Here is a 15,054-nt window from a genome sequence, read left to right on the forward strand (position 1 = left end):
TTCTCTAAGTCCACAAAGACACAATGCAACTCCTTCTGACCTTCTCTGTACTTCTCCAGCAACACTCTCAGAGCAAACATCGCATCTGTAGTGCTCTTTCCTGGCATGAAACCATACTGCTGATCACTAATCATCACCTCCCTTCTTAATCTTGCTTCCACTACTCTTTTCCATAACTTCAAGCTGTGACTGATCAATTTTATCCCCCTGTAGTTACCGCAGCTCTGCACATCACCCTTATTCTTAAAGATAGGCAGAGCACCTCACTGAATCTCTTCAAGAAGAATCTCGATAGGTGGATGGGGGATCATAGGTTTGTCCCAGGGATTACTCCCGTGTCACTATTAGACAGAGGCACAGTAAACTAAACCTTAAAAAGGGCACAGGATACTCAAATCAAGGGGTGGCGTAAGCCATACAGAATCGGGCTAGGCTTATAATTGCCCCAGGGCAGATAGCCTAATATGAACCTATGAACCTAAAACACTTTTTCTCCACTCCTCAGGCATCCTCTGACTTTCCAAAATTTCATTAAACAATCTGGTTAAAAATTCCACTGCCATTTCTCCTAAGCACCTCCATGCTTCCTCTGGTATGTCATCTGGGCCAACAGCCTTTCCATTCTTCATCCTCTTCATAGCTGTCCTTACTTCCTCCTTGCTAATCTGCTTCACTTCCTGATTCACTATCCCCACATCATCCAACCTTCTCTCTCTCTCATTCTCTTCATTCTGTAAGGCTAAGAAAAAAAATTACAGAACAATAGCCTAAAAGTATCTAGGTACTTGCTTGTAATGCATGATTCACCTTATGGTTTGACATTAAGATTCTGTTCCTTCTCTACTTCCCTTGAGCTTTTCTTTAAGAAGATCCTTCCAACCAAATTGTGTAAAGTTGCACCTTTTCACACACAAGCCAGATCAAGGCTTAATGTCAGCAGTTGCTAAAGTAATTTTGTACTCCAACTCATCTGATTTCTGAGACAGATATATTTAAGAGGACTGTACCTGTGAAGATCTCTGTGGTACTTGATGAGTTTCAGCTTTTTTCCACAGTTCTGCCTAATTGCCATCTTTTGTTGATAGTTAGACAGCCAGGTCTCTCTCCTCTTCATTCTGGGGCCTTACTGCATGTCCTTCAAGTTTCCAACTAAATGTGCACATTTAAGTACTGCAACACAAGTTTTCTCTTTTACATGCAGCCAATCACCACCTTTAATGTCATGTTCAGTGACAGTGACTGAATTGTATTATTTCAAATGTAAGCCACTTTAGCATGCATGATTCAACTACAGGCATTCAGATTGATTATAACCAGTAACAATAAATTTAATTTTATATATTAATCAATCAGTCAGTCAATTAATTATGTATAATGCAATGGAAAAAGTCAGCATTGGTGGTGTGCTCTACATTATACTGGTTTTGGGCACATGATGAGGATAGTCAAAGAGGGGTTCTTTGACTTTATATTGGTGCTGGGGGTAGACAACTTTTACATACACAGACGATGGAGACGTAAAAAGGCAGGGGTGGGAGCTGGGGTATCTTCCCTAGAGTTAGCTTAATGATTAAGGTGCTTACCTCACAGGCATAAGGTACAGGGCTTGATTCTCACCTTTGAAAGGAAAACTGGCTAGGCATAAAATGGCCCGCAAGGGCATCTAGCCTAGTACTTGCTTATGAACCTATAAGCACCATCATGTAAGAATAACTGAAGAGGAGGAAAGTAGGGGGTCACACTTCAAATGCAGATAGGTTGGAAGGGGTGTGCATATTTATACTGCTTGTGTAGTGTATGACACCAAGAGGGCCTTGTTACATGCCCCAAGCAGCATAGGTAGTGGAGGCCTACATTATCCCACCATGCCAAAAATGTTTCTGCCTTCATGAAGCACTGAGTAGCCTAGTTCTTGGAAAATTCATAGTGCATAAAACAGGCTTCACATTACTGAAAAGGGAGTTTTCACAAATTTTGCCCTTAGCTTTTAACAGTTACTGGCTAAATGTCATGGTTATCTTTATTTCACAATACATGGAGGTACTTTATCAAGGCACGGTCACTTTTTGCTGAAAGTCTGTTACACACACAGGAGCCAATCCTTAACTGTAATGACCTCAGGACTTCTTAAGCTGAAAACCCTCTGTACTGAAGCAAACTGAAAAAACATTCTTTGGAAGAAGACATCACAAAGATCTGGAAATCAAGGTAAGACTACATTGCACTTAGCTCCAGAGCAGCCACTCCCCTGGATTCTTCTGAACAATGTACTCCTGGTTTAAAATTAGTTCTGAGGACCATATGGCATGGGTAAAGAATGACAGCTTTCAGAATAATCAGTTTTTTGTTACTTGCTAGTAAGTCAACAAGGCCAAACCAGTGACCAAGAAGTCGATTTCTTTTTGTTCAATTTCTTTTCTTGTAAAGACTTTAGGAAGCTCCACCTAGAGGCGTTAAGGCGCACACTAACAACACTAACAAAATGCCTGTGGTTCTGTTGTGAGGAAAATTCTATTGCCAGATATTTTCAGACCAATTCCCTGAGAAATCACTCCCTTCTGTAAAGTATTACTGACAAAACAGGCAGTACAAGCAGGATTCCAGCTCTGAAACTGGCATCCTACAAAAGATTTTTAGTATATGTGTATTTATATATTCATGTATTTTTGTCCAGGGCACAGCTTTCCAAATTAATTCTGGAGAATGTGCTAGCAGTGCCTAGTAAGAACAACAAGACTAATTGCTGCACTCATTAATTACCCCATATGGCAATAATGTTTTTTTTTTTTAATGGACTCTTAGTGAGTTTATACTCTGTGTCCCTGCCTACCTTTTCCGGAAATAGAATGTAAATTGCCAGAGTAATTGCTTGTTTTGTCACATGCTTGAGTATTACTGAAGCAGGAGTTCTAAAGATTTACTGTTCACAAAAATCGCTTACATTCTTTGCATTATACAAATCTACTTCTGCCTGTTTTTAGAAGCATTTCAGTTCCTGGATTCTTAGTACAGAGTTTTGACAGCAACCCAGATAACTTGAGTTCAGTTAACAGCTCAGGTACTGGAGGAACTGTTGAGGGGGTGGGAATGAATGGTTTATGTTAGCTCACCTACTCTGAGAGGAATGGCTGGAGATCTGCATGCAATCCAATCAGGGTCTGTCTTGGTAGAGACTGGGGGCATGCCTCTCTGGTTGCATGCAGGCTACTACATTAGCAAGGGGTGACTACATGAGTGAGCTGTTCGTATGGGTGATGATGCATATGTCCTCAAGCTTACTTTATCCAGCTATGGTTTCCCTTCCCCAAGTCCTAAATCCCCACCCCAAGTCACATATATGATGCCCTCCCTCTGGATCTTATCCCTGTTAAGATAGAAATGGCAAGTCTTAGAAGCCATAGACTGTATGTCCATTCTCTACCTGGAAAGAGAGGGCCCTTTCTCAGGGTCATGGGGGATTTTTCTAGGACCCCCTCTACTCCCAAATATAGAAGAGGGGTGAGTTCCAGGGAGAGAACAGCAAATGCCTGATTGGAGCATTGGTAGAAATCAACAGTGGGAGGTAATGGAGATTTTGTTTTTTTATGGATTTTAGCAGGTCTTAATCTAGTTTTTGTAGGTCTTGATAATTTCAACCTACAAACTAAATCACATCTTAGAGAAAATGCCAATGATGTAGACTTTAAAGAAATTCTAAATGTCATCATCTAAATAAATAAATACATTGTCATTTCTGGGTTGCCTTCAAAAATATGTTATACACAATGTAAATCATAATAAAGATTCTCTGACAAAACTCAATATTTCTGCAATACATACTAGTTATGTGCATAGTTTTGCTGAAATAAAAAAAATGGTATTTCTGAATCTTAAGTTCAGAATGCTTCTAAGTAATGATATTTTTTAAATGCTCCCTTGGATGTTTACCTGCTTATCTGTCAATATATATTAATGCAACGTTTGCTAAAAGATTAGGATAGCACTGGTATGCATATGATTATAGAGTGGAGCCACATTTAAAACATACTTCTGTAAGGGTGTGAAAGACTAAATAGTAGGAAATTTCAAATGTTCATAATATTTTTCCAGGCCAAATGTACAGCTATAAAAAACAGATTTGCTTTTTCAGATCAAACATATAAATGTGAGTGAAAGCTTTTAAAATGCTGCAATATGCTTTGCAAAACAGAAAGAAATTACCTTCCAGTATTTTCTGTGCATTTGTTCTATAGACATCTGCATTTTGTGCTACACTTCGTGCCATATCCAGATGTTTCATCATAATTTCACAATTCTGGTCATTCTTCTCCCACTGGTCCATACTTTCAAAGGCCACAGCCTGACGTTCCATCAGTGTCACCAGAGGCATCAGAAGTGGGACTGTTGTATCACTAAGTGGAACACCTGTTGAAACAATAACACAAAAGTAATAGTAAGAAAACTGTATTTAAACACTATTTGTATCAGAGGAAATATGCTAACTGACAGTTCTGTCTAGAAATATGAATTCTATTCTTAGCACGCAGCACTACATGACACCTGAGACTTGAGTTAGGATTTGTATGGGATATTTAGTCCTCTGAATGGGCTGTATCTCTTCACATGCAAATATTTCATACTTACCCTACCAGAAATCAAAAGTGTGTGCAGTGGTTGTATATGTCATGTCAGTAATTCAAAAACACTCAGACAAAAAGAACAACTAACATAATCTAAGGAATTATTTGGCATTCCAAGACAACCTCTGTATTAAAGTGATCAGTACATGCCATAATTCCAACCCATAATTAATATTGCATGTTAGCAGGCATACACTTTCATCCCTGTTACATTTAAGAACCTGTGTTGGTAGCTGTCCCACTGATGATGGGATCTATGCCTCTGCTATATGATTCTGAACAACAGTCCAGATGCCAGAATCCTGGCTAAAGTTAAAGAAATCAAGTGGATGACAATCAATCATTTAGTCAAAGGACTGAATGGAAGCTTGTGGTAGCAGGCTTCCATTTGATTGGTAACCGCTTGTCAGCAGCTGCTGTCATCATCAGTGATGCAGCAGTAATCACTGTAGGATGGTGCAACTCTGCAACATGCTTTTCCATCTTTTACTTATGTTGCACTGTCTAAGACCTAGAATTGGTAACAAAACATAAAAGGACATCAACAAGCAATAAATTCTGAGACTTGCTGTTACAGTGATATGGAGGGTTAAAGTCCTGACTGTGACCCAGGCAAACAGGATTTGATTAGTGGCTTGGGTGACTGACAGCAGGAAGGGATGGGCATGCCTATCCTGGGGGAAGGGCAGCAACATGGGTGTAATACCAGAGTAAGTCTGGGAGGGGTAGGAGATTAGCTGGGAGATCCAACATGGACATGGAACACTGGAGTACTGGGCTGTAAGGACGACGTAAGATAACCAAAACAAAAGAAAAAAAATCTATGACTCACAGAGGGCTCACATTCAGGCCCCTCATCTACTGCTTTAACATGCCATTGCAAGATCATTCATTTTATTGTGTATTAAGCTGACAGCCAAAAATGTGCCTTAAGAAGAGGCTCTGCATACTGATGGTACTGATTTTTATTACTATTTTATCTCCTTAATGTATTCATCCAAAATCTGATGTAGCCTTCCTGGACCCAACAAGTGACTTGTGGCATTATTCTTTGTGTTGTCTTTTCTTTTTTATGGTCATTAAACAGCTGAGTCACTGGATGATGGTTTGTAAGACAGTGGACCTCATCTTGCCTCACCTGATGTTTTCATATAGTATCTTTATTCTGGGCTTGCAGTATGTGTAGTATCTTGTACAAATTATCATGTGTTATTTAAAAGTCCTTAGCAGCAGAATGCCTTTCCATATGTTACTGAAATCTCAGCTATACTATACACATTAAAACATTATGATAGTTGTCAGCAAAGGTATTTCTGAAATCCCAACTCCTCTGCCATGGAGGAAGAACTCTCCTAGGAGATGCTCTGTTTGCCCTTTACTTGTACTGCCAGTCTTATCCAGGCTATATCACTTCTCAGAATTAGACCAGCGGTATATCAGCAGGGAGTATGCTTCTATGCCCACCAGTTCAACTGCACTGTAATCACAAACACACACAGAGGTGGAATTCTATCACTTAGCTTGCTTGGGAATGAAGCAGGACCCACCAGATGTGCTGGAAACTACTACTATGGAGAGGGAAGGCTAGCCTACCCTGCTCATCTCTACCACTGTAACCCTTACCAGGACATGAAGCTTAGGAAATGGCTGGCTGGATACACTAAACAACCCAGCAGTAAGAATGATGTGAAAATACATAAGTAGATAACAAAAAAATGCCACTTAAGGAATTCCATACATAAGCAGACATGCGCATATGCACACATCTAAAACAAATAATGCTATGATATGTAAAATGCATATAGTCCCATTCCAGACTACATTGTAGAAACATCCTGATACTGGCAGTATGTAGTTATTCCATAGTGGCCGATATATTTTACAAGTTTAGATCAAAACTGAGTCTGTTGGTAACAGGTTTGAGATTTTTCAGCATGTCAAGCAAACATGATGTTCTCATTTGTGTATTAGCAAAATATAGTTTATTTTGTCTCATTTCAATTTTTGCAAAGAATGGTCCCTTCTAACATGGAGTTTATATGTTTGACTAACATCTGCATTACGCAGTGAAAGGTGGTCACCAAAATGTTGGGATTATTATACTTCCCCAGCATTTCTGACTCCACTATTGACTGTGTCACATACTCAATGTTATTTACATAAGCAGAACCATTATTTAACCCCAGTGTGTCTTAAAGATATAGTAAAATCCTTACCTTTTTCCAGTTTTGCACTTTTACCCACAATAACTACCTGCTACAGGACACTGTAACTGCTTTGATTATTTCTTCAGACTGGGTGATTTGAGGCTAACATATTCACAAACACTGTGCATAATTCCATAAATGGTTTATGTGTGGTGTTGCTTGTCTGCAGGCCGGACAGGAGCTCTTCTCATAAAAATGAATCCTGCTAGTGTTGGACCTTGTGCACACAGATACTAGACACTCATACACATGATACAGTCCATGCACTGAAAGCCCATTTCCAACACCACATACCTATTGTAGGACTAGACACTAGTGCATTGCATTTTATGCTGGTCAGAATACGCACACATGTATAACTGGGAGAAGAGACAACAGCAGGTTGGACCTTTATACTACACAGACTTCACCTGTAATAACTAAGGAATAACATCTCATACACCCAGCCCCACCTAAAGTCAGCTAAGACATAACCCAGAAATAGCTGCAGAATCACTAATGAAAACCATAAACAGGAATGGATGCCACTAAATAACTACTAATCTTATGCCTGTCCAATTAACCCAATCACTGCTTCATCCTCAAACAACTGCTAAAAACCAAAGAACACTACTTAAAAGATTGCCAGTCAGAAATTAGCATTATTGACAAAATTATATGCAGTCACCTCTGTTTGTCTTACTTTGTTCAATATCACACTTTTTAGGATTGCTATGGCCAGGATGCATCTGGGTAGCTGTTTAACGTAGGTGTTTGTGCATTCACCCTGTGGTTCTGATGACTATGGCAGGACTCGGGGAGCCATGATTATACCCTGTAAATACTGCACATAACATTAAGTATTTTGACAGCATTATGTTTATTACTGAATAGTGCCATGACACTGGGGAAACTGTGGCACACCAGCATTATTCCCTGCTCTGTTATCATGAAAAGTTATGATTCCTGAAACTTTCAGCTTCCTTGACCATAATATTGGAGCAGGTGTCATTTGCATATAATATAAATCGAGGCATGTACCTGTGTAATTCTTCCCACTGGCAGGATCTGTATCATTACAATATGTGGGGCAACAATATTTAACAGCTGTCTTCACTTTAGCAGTACTGTGGTGAAGAAAGTATCACTTTGCTGGGGTCATAAGACATCTTTTATAACTTTTTAATGCTGTTGGTTTGCACTTTAACCCCACCCCCCCAAACTTCCAGCCTCTGATGCAGATTGCACTCTGTGACTCACATACTTGTGATTTGTAGATGATGGTTATAATATTACTGTATTGCAATATGTTTAGGGAAACAAACTTAAGACATATGAAGAGGTGTCATGGAATTTGTAACCAGTAATTTGGATCATAAACTTTAGTACCATACCAGCAATTAAGATAAAACCTAAAGTTAAATGTTGTAGATGTGTTCTTATATGTCCAAGTTCCAAACACTAGCTACCGTATTAAGAAAAAATGTTTCTCAATTCTAAAGAAGTGTTAATTCAAAAGGACACATTGCTGTTTGCAAATGTATTCCTATATATATGATGTTAACAGGTCATCTTTCATATTTAAAACTTCTAAATACCAGTAATGTGTTCCCTTAAGTAATCTGTTGGAGCTTCTCCAGTCATACCTTGTAGGATGTAATATCTAACAGAAATAATTCTCCTCCTAAGGAATCTTTGTACCCTGTCCAATTTTTTTATAACACTGATGCATTATTATATGTACACTGAGCCACAACAAAGTTCTTATAAAGGGAGCAGCACTTCAGGTTGTGTTAATCTTATTGTGCAGAATGCTTATTTCGCATGAAATTGTAATGTTTCCTTATAATGCAACTAAGATTTGAGTCAGACTTCAGAACACAGTCATTTACAATCCCTAAGTCCTTAACATGATCACCTTCATGGATAATTCATTGTTGATGGAATATGGATAGGTCAAGCATGATGTATCATAGTACCAAGCATTTTCCTGTATTAATAATTTAGTGACCAAATACATAAATTATTTGGGAAACCTGAACTATACATTGGTCTGGTTAATTGTTAGTTAAAAAAATGTTAGTCACATCTGTGAATTTAGATATCCAGGTAGCCTTTCTTGGAGGAGGTGGGGACATAAATGTATAAAAATTTGCCCCAAAACTAAGCCCTTATTTGTAATTGTCACTGAAAAAGCTGATTATATAACTTGACTTTATTAGATCAGTTAAGAAGCCAGTTAGAGATCCACTTACTGATGGATTTACTATCATAATTACCAATGAATGTATCTCTAGATGATGAATGGAACCAATGGCCTTTGGAAGGACTAAAAAAAAGATATCTACAGGTGAGCCCTGGTCAACCAAGACAATCAGGTTGGGTTCTTCATTTGCTTTCATAGTCTATACCTGGATTCTTCTTGATATAGGCCTTATGATTGTCAACTAGAGACAATCATAGGGCCTTCTTCACATATGTCCGCAATCTCAAAGGAAGCACCCAGATCTGTTCAGAACTGGAGTTCAAGGACACCACATACACAAATGCTGTAGATATAGCTAACCTACTGCTGACAGATTCAGTGAAAACTTCACTCCTCTATCCCCACCATCACTAAGTTAAGACATCCCCAGTACCAACCCCCCTCCCCTTATCTCTAGGGAGCAGGTCATCACTGCCCTCTCAAAGGAAAAAAAATACAGCCTCTATGGGACCCGAAAACATCCTGGGCTGCATCCTACATGAACTCAGGCATGAACTTGCAGTACCATTAGGCACCCTACTCAACCAAAGCCTGACTATTGGCTTTGTTCCAGCTGAGTGGAGGACAGCCACTGTCAACTCTTTACACAAAGATGGAGTGTTCACAGATCTGGGAAATTATAGACCCATCAGCCTAACTAGCCTGATCTGCAAGGGACATTGGCAACCTGCAAAAACTCGATCCCACACAATCTGGCTTTGTCAAGGGGAGGTCATGTCTGTTAAATCTGGTTGACTTCTTTGAGACAGTCACCAAAGCCAGGGGGATGAATATGCAACACCACCTACCTTAACTTGGCCAAAGCCTTCGACACTATTCCCCACTTGGGCATAATAGATAAACTCTCTCAACTAGGCATCAATACATAAGTTACCAGACGGGTAGCAAACTGGCTCACTGCTAGAACCCACCTAATCAAAATAGGGAAGTCACCTCAAGCAGTAGACTCATAATGAGTGGCGTACCCCAGGGATAGGTCTTAGGGCCTCTGTTATTCGGAGTATACTTCTTTGAGGTTCAGGCAAAACCACTGGGCTGTGGCTGACCAAGTTTGCAGATGACTGCAAGCTGGGCATTGTCATCAATTCCCCAAGTGATGTGGACATCCACCAAGAGGATCTCACCCAAACAAATGACTGGTACCAGAAACATGGCCTTAAGCTGAATGCCAAAAAATGCATCATCATCCCCTTTGGAGAGAGTGATATCCCCACGTATTATCACATTAATAACAATGTCCTAAGCACACCATCAGTCGTGAGGGGTTTGGGCATCCAGGTTGATAGTGACCTGAATTTTGACCACCATGTTGCTTCCGTTGTATGGAAAGCTTTCTACATGGCCCACCTCATAAGTAAGGATATCTCATCCAGGGACAATGAGGTCATAGCATCCCTGTATTTTTCCCTTATAAGGTCAATTATTGAGTACAATGCCCCCTTCGGCATGTACCTCGCAAAGCACATGCAGCAGCTGGAGAGACCACCGAGGTTCCTCACCAGGAGAATCCAGGGCCTCAAACATCTACCCTACAAGGCTAAAAGCCCTGTCCCTGTACTCGGTTTCATACAGACTCATCAGAGGTGACCTCTGTCTGGCATGCAAAGCAATCTCAGCCCCGCCTTGATGGGACTGCTGCATATCTGCAAGTCAAGCTCCACTCGAGTAACCTGCACGCATAAACTCAACCTGCTCTGTGACATCAATAGGACTTGTTGGCAGGCCAGATTTGTGCCCCAGAAACTCCTCCATCTTTGAAACAGACTCCCTCTCCACATTAAGCAGAGTTCCTCATTATCACTTTTTTAAGTGCAAGCTGGATAACTGGATGGGAAACAGAAAATACACCCCTGGGATTCCACCTATGTCCCTGCTGGGCAGGGGCTTTGGGTGCTGACTTGTCTAAACATGAGCTAAACCCTTGGCTAGGCTTATAAGGGCCTCAGGGCCAACAGCCTAGTAACTTCCTATGGTCATATATGCAGTTAAATATGCATGTATTCCAAGGGGTATTAGAGACTTTTATTAACTGTGTAGGGCCCTTATTTGTAGTTCTTACCATGGGCCAGTGCATACAGTGTTTGCAAAAAATTCTGTTCATCATACCAGTCCACATCACTAGATGGGTCCACTACAAGAACCCTGAATCACACCCTCCACCAAAACAACAATCTGGAGAAGTCAAATTTGTCAATAAGTACACATACTGAAACTGCAGATGATATTAGTTGCTAATTATATTTGCCGAGGGTTGTGCAAGTCACCTGCAACCCCCTCTACCTACTTCCTTTTCTTAAATATAACTCCATGGTCACACAACTGCATGGAGAAGAGAAGCACCCTGCAAGGGAGAAAAACTGGATCACACAACTGCAGTCTTGCAGTACTGTAAACATGTGCTAAGACTTGTGTCTTTGGAAATCTGAGACTAGGGACACCAAGTTCATAATTTTTTCACACATCAAATAGTAGGTCTCCCCTGTGGAGGAAATTTGTGCCATCTAATGCTAGCCCAGAATGTTTCAGCTCATTTTCTTATGGATATTCCTAGGAATGAAGGAATTATTTCTGCTTTGTGTTGCCTTTACAAACTTCCATAAAGATGACAACTTTCCACCAGTACTGGTCTTATAACTTTTGAAGCCCCGTTTCATTAAACACTACAAGACCTGTTACATGCTTCTACATTTTTGAGCACCTTTTTTTTTTTTTTTTTACTGAAAGGCGTGTTCTAAGGGTTTATCTTGTCTACTATTTACAGTTATTTAGTTCACTATATAGTTAAGATACAAAACTTTTGATTTAGGAAACAGCACTTTTTATAATAAGCTTTTGTTTTACTCTAAAATGTAACATTATAGCAATGGTTCTCATATCTTTGTTGCTTAAAACGCTGATGAATACTTTAAACTTGTTTTGTGTGCTTCAGTGTGATCTGCTTTTTGAGAAAGCACTTTAGAAATAAAGTTGAATGATTTTATAGATGTTTGCAATAAAGGTGTGATCTGTAAAATTTCTTCCATAGTTACATCAGTTGGCTGTGCTTAGTGAGAACCCTAAAAAGGCATGGGTGCCTCAGTAACTGTACTGGAACTTTGTAAAGTTTTTTACTTGTGATGATTTTGCACCATGGGTTCATAAACAAATTCAGAAGGGATGGTTAGAATGGAGAAGATTTGACTGTCCAGTAAATATTTACCTTTCTGGAGGAGGTACAGAATTTGAGGTAGTAAAGACTTAGGACAAGATTTCAAAATACCTTCTCTCAGTGTAAGTGACCGCTTACACTGAGAGCAGGTCTTTTGGAATCTGGCCCCATGTGTAAGCCTGTTTACAAACAGGCTTTGCACTGAAGTAAATCACTAACACTGTGTGCAGTTCTTTTGGAATCACATCACACTTACACTGACAGCAACTCTTTTGGAATCTGGCCCCATATACATTATCTAGGAGACTGTAATTATTCATGTGGAAAGGAGAATATAGATGCTGAATGTCTGTCATTTCCAGAGTGGAAATCCCTCAGTTCGCTATGGAAAGCCCCATTCTGAAGGTAGGTTAGATTTCTTTCCATGTTCAGTCCTCTCAGACATGTTACTTCCAGTTATGCCAGCTAGATATCTTTACAGATTTTTGCTGTGCACTAAAGTGCTGTAAGCCAGATCTTTCAATAAGCTGGGGCCACTGGGAGTAGTGGGAAAATCCAGAAGAGTATGACTGTCAGTAGAGGGGTCCTGGGAGCAATCCTTGCAGGCAAGTGATAATCCTGCCTAATTGTTTAAACATACAAGTTTAAAATAAGTAGAGTACAAACACTTGCTAGTGCCAAAATATTTCATTATAGGCAGCAGAAAAGTGAAATCAGCTATTTTAAAAGATCAGACTTTTTTTTGCCCCAAAAGACATTTTTCATTTTCTGTATAACATAGCTGCTTATAAGTGTATGCAGGCTGCAGACTTCTTGAGACTGCCATATGAGATATAAATTCTGTTTATGTGACCTACCCACAGGAGTCAAAGTTATACATTCCATGCTGTGACTGACTCCTGCTGTAAGGGCATGTAAACAGGATTTACATCTGGTAGGTCAGTTTGGGCCTTGTGACTTGGCTTCAACTTAGTTTAACAGCAGATGTCCTGTATGATGATCTTGCATTTTTATTGGGGCTCAAAAGGAAAGTCTGGCTTGGATGCAAAAAAAAAAAAAAAATTTTGGCGATTATCCTATGCGTGAAATATTCTGAAGTCATGGATATATTATAAATAGTTAACACTGACATAACACTTTGTTTATCATACTTTAACAAAGTTTTTATAACTCTGAATCAGAGAAAATGTAGCTCTTTTACAGCTAGAAAGATTATTTTGCACAAAACGCAACATTCTTTTCAACATGCTGAAAAGATAACACTAGATATGAAAACTGCTAGCTATCTAACCCATAAGAAGACTATGTTGTGACGTTTAGTCAAAATATTGAGTGACAAAAAATTAAACGGTTGTGTTTGGCAAATGAAATGGGTCTACTTCATTTGATCGAAAGACCATTTGACCTAAACCCATTTGATCGAAATTTCATTTGATCGAAAACCAGTATTCAAGGCATAAAACTGGGATTTGTCCCCCTCCCCAATATATATGTTAGTGGGGTGTGGGGGGGGGTGCAGTTTAAAAGCAGTACTTTTTGTTTTATTTTCTTCTTTTAAAGGAAACTGGGTAGGGGGGCTGTGCCCCCCACACCCCCCTAACTATATATACCAACTCCAGGGTCGCACAACATTGGGGAGGGGGACAAATCCCTGTTATTTGCCTTGAATACTGGTTTTCGATCAAATGAGCTTTCGATCAAATGGGTTTAAGTCAAATGGTCTTTTGATCAAATGACGTAGACCCAATGAAACATATCATCTTTGATGTTTTTCGTTATTGATGGCTTATGACCCTAGCTCATGAACAAAGGGCAGTAAAAACAATCATATTATACACAAAGAATGAAAATGCCCACTTAGTACTGTCAAAGAAACATTTTGAACCAATAACTAACACAGCTGGAACAGTGGTGAGCCCTGCTGCCTCACACCACCTGGTTCTCTAGTTCATTTCCTAGCTGGGAAACTTTCTGTACAAAGTCTGCATGCCTGCCATCTCCATGTGTGTTACTTCTAAGTGGTTTGATGTCTTTTCACATCCAAAGATATGAAATGGGTGATTTAGTGATTCCAAAAACTTTCTGAAGATAAGTGCTTTGTGACAGAGAAAGTGTGTGTGTGTCTGTATATCTCAGAATAGGCCGACATCATACCACAGAATTGGAGTCTGTGCCTTCTACTTAGTGGCTGATAGGATAGCCCCTGGCTTCCCCACAGCCCTGAACTGGATAACGTCAGTAATTACAGAACAAATTAATGTTAACCGACATTACAAGGGAGTAGTCAGACATGTTTTGCATGCCACAACACACTCTTACTTAAAATACTGTACTTAGTACTAGAATTTACATTAAAAAAGAAAGCTCTGTTATCTGCTTTTTCATATTATTTTATTGTTTCCAGAATGCCTATGTGGTTATTTCTTTTCCTTTCAGGATTTTTTTTGTAGTACTGAAAGGGTATGCCATCCAGAAAGATGCACTTTTTGGAGAAAGAGGAGGACATATACATGTGGAAGAGCAGCATTCTAGAATGTGTGTACAAGTCCAAAAATCTCAACTATGTCGATGACAGTTACCACACTTCTGGTACAGCTAGTAGAAACAGCTGTATTATGAGCTTTGAGTTACATGCTGACAAATGAAAACCTGCAGTTGACAAAGGAACACTTTTATAATTTGGTAGTTTTTAATCTTTCCAGGCCATATTCACAGTAATTCCATCCTACAAACTACTTATTTAAAATAAACTTGAAATCCTTCCTAGGAACTGATAAGTATCTGTGAAATAAATCTTTACAACAGAGTTATATAATGATGGCAGCATCATTTTTG

At 39.4% G+C, this 15,054-nt stretch overlaps 1 protein-coding gene across 2 annotated transcripts in view; it reads right to left on the minus strand.

The window, feature by feature from the left end:
* The window catches only part of BCAR3 (BCAR3 adaptor protein, NSP family member), a 738,013-nt gene that overhangs the window by 13,266 nt on the left and 709,693 nt on the right, over nt 1-15,054 (minus strand). For both annotated transcript variants that reach the window (XM_044085684.1, XM_044085685.1), the window contains one exon: nt 4,201-4,404. In XM_044085684.1, coding sequence (XP_043941619.1) covers nt 4,201-4,404 — 204 coding nt within the window. The remainder of the gene's footprint in view (nt 1-4,200; nt 4,405-15,054) is intronic.

Source organism: Protopterus annectens, chromosome 10.part0, assembly GCF_019279795.1.
Source record: "Protopterus annectens isolate FY-2018-M chromosome 10.part0, PAN1.0, whole genome shotgun sequence".
In the NCBI taxonomy this organism is placed as follows: Eukaryota; Metazoa; Chordata; order Ceratodontiformes; family Protopteridae; genus Protopterus; species Protopterus annectens.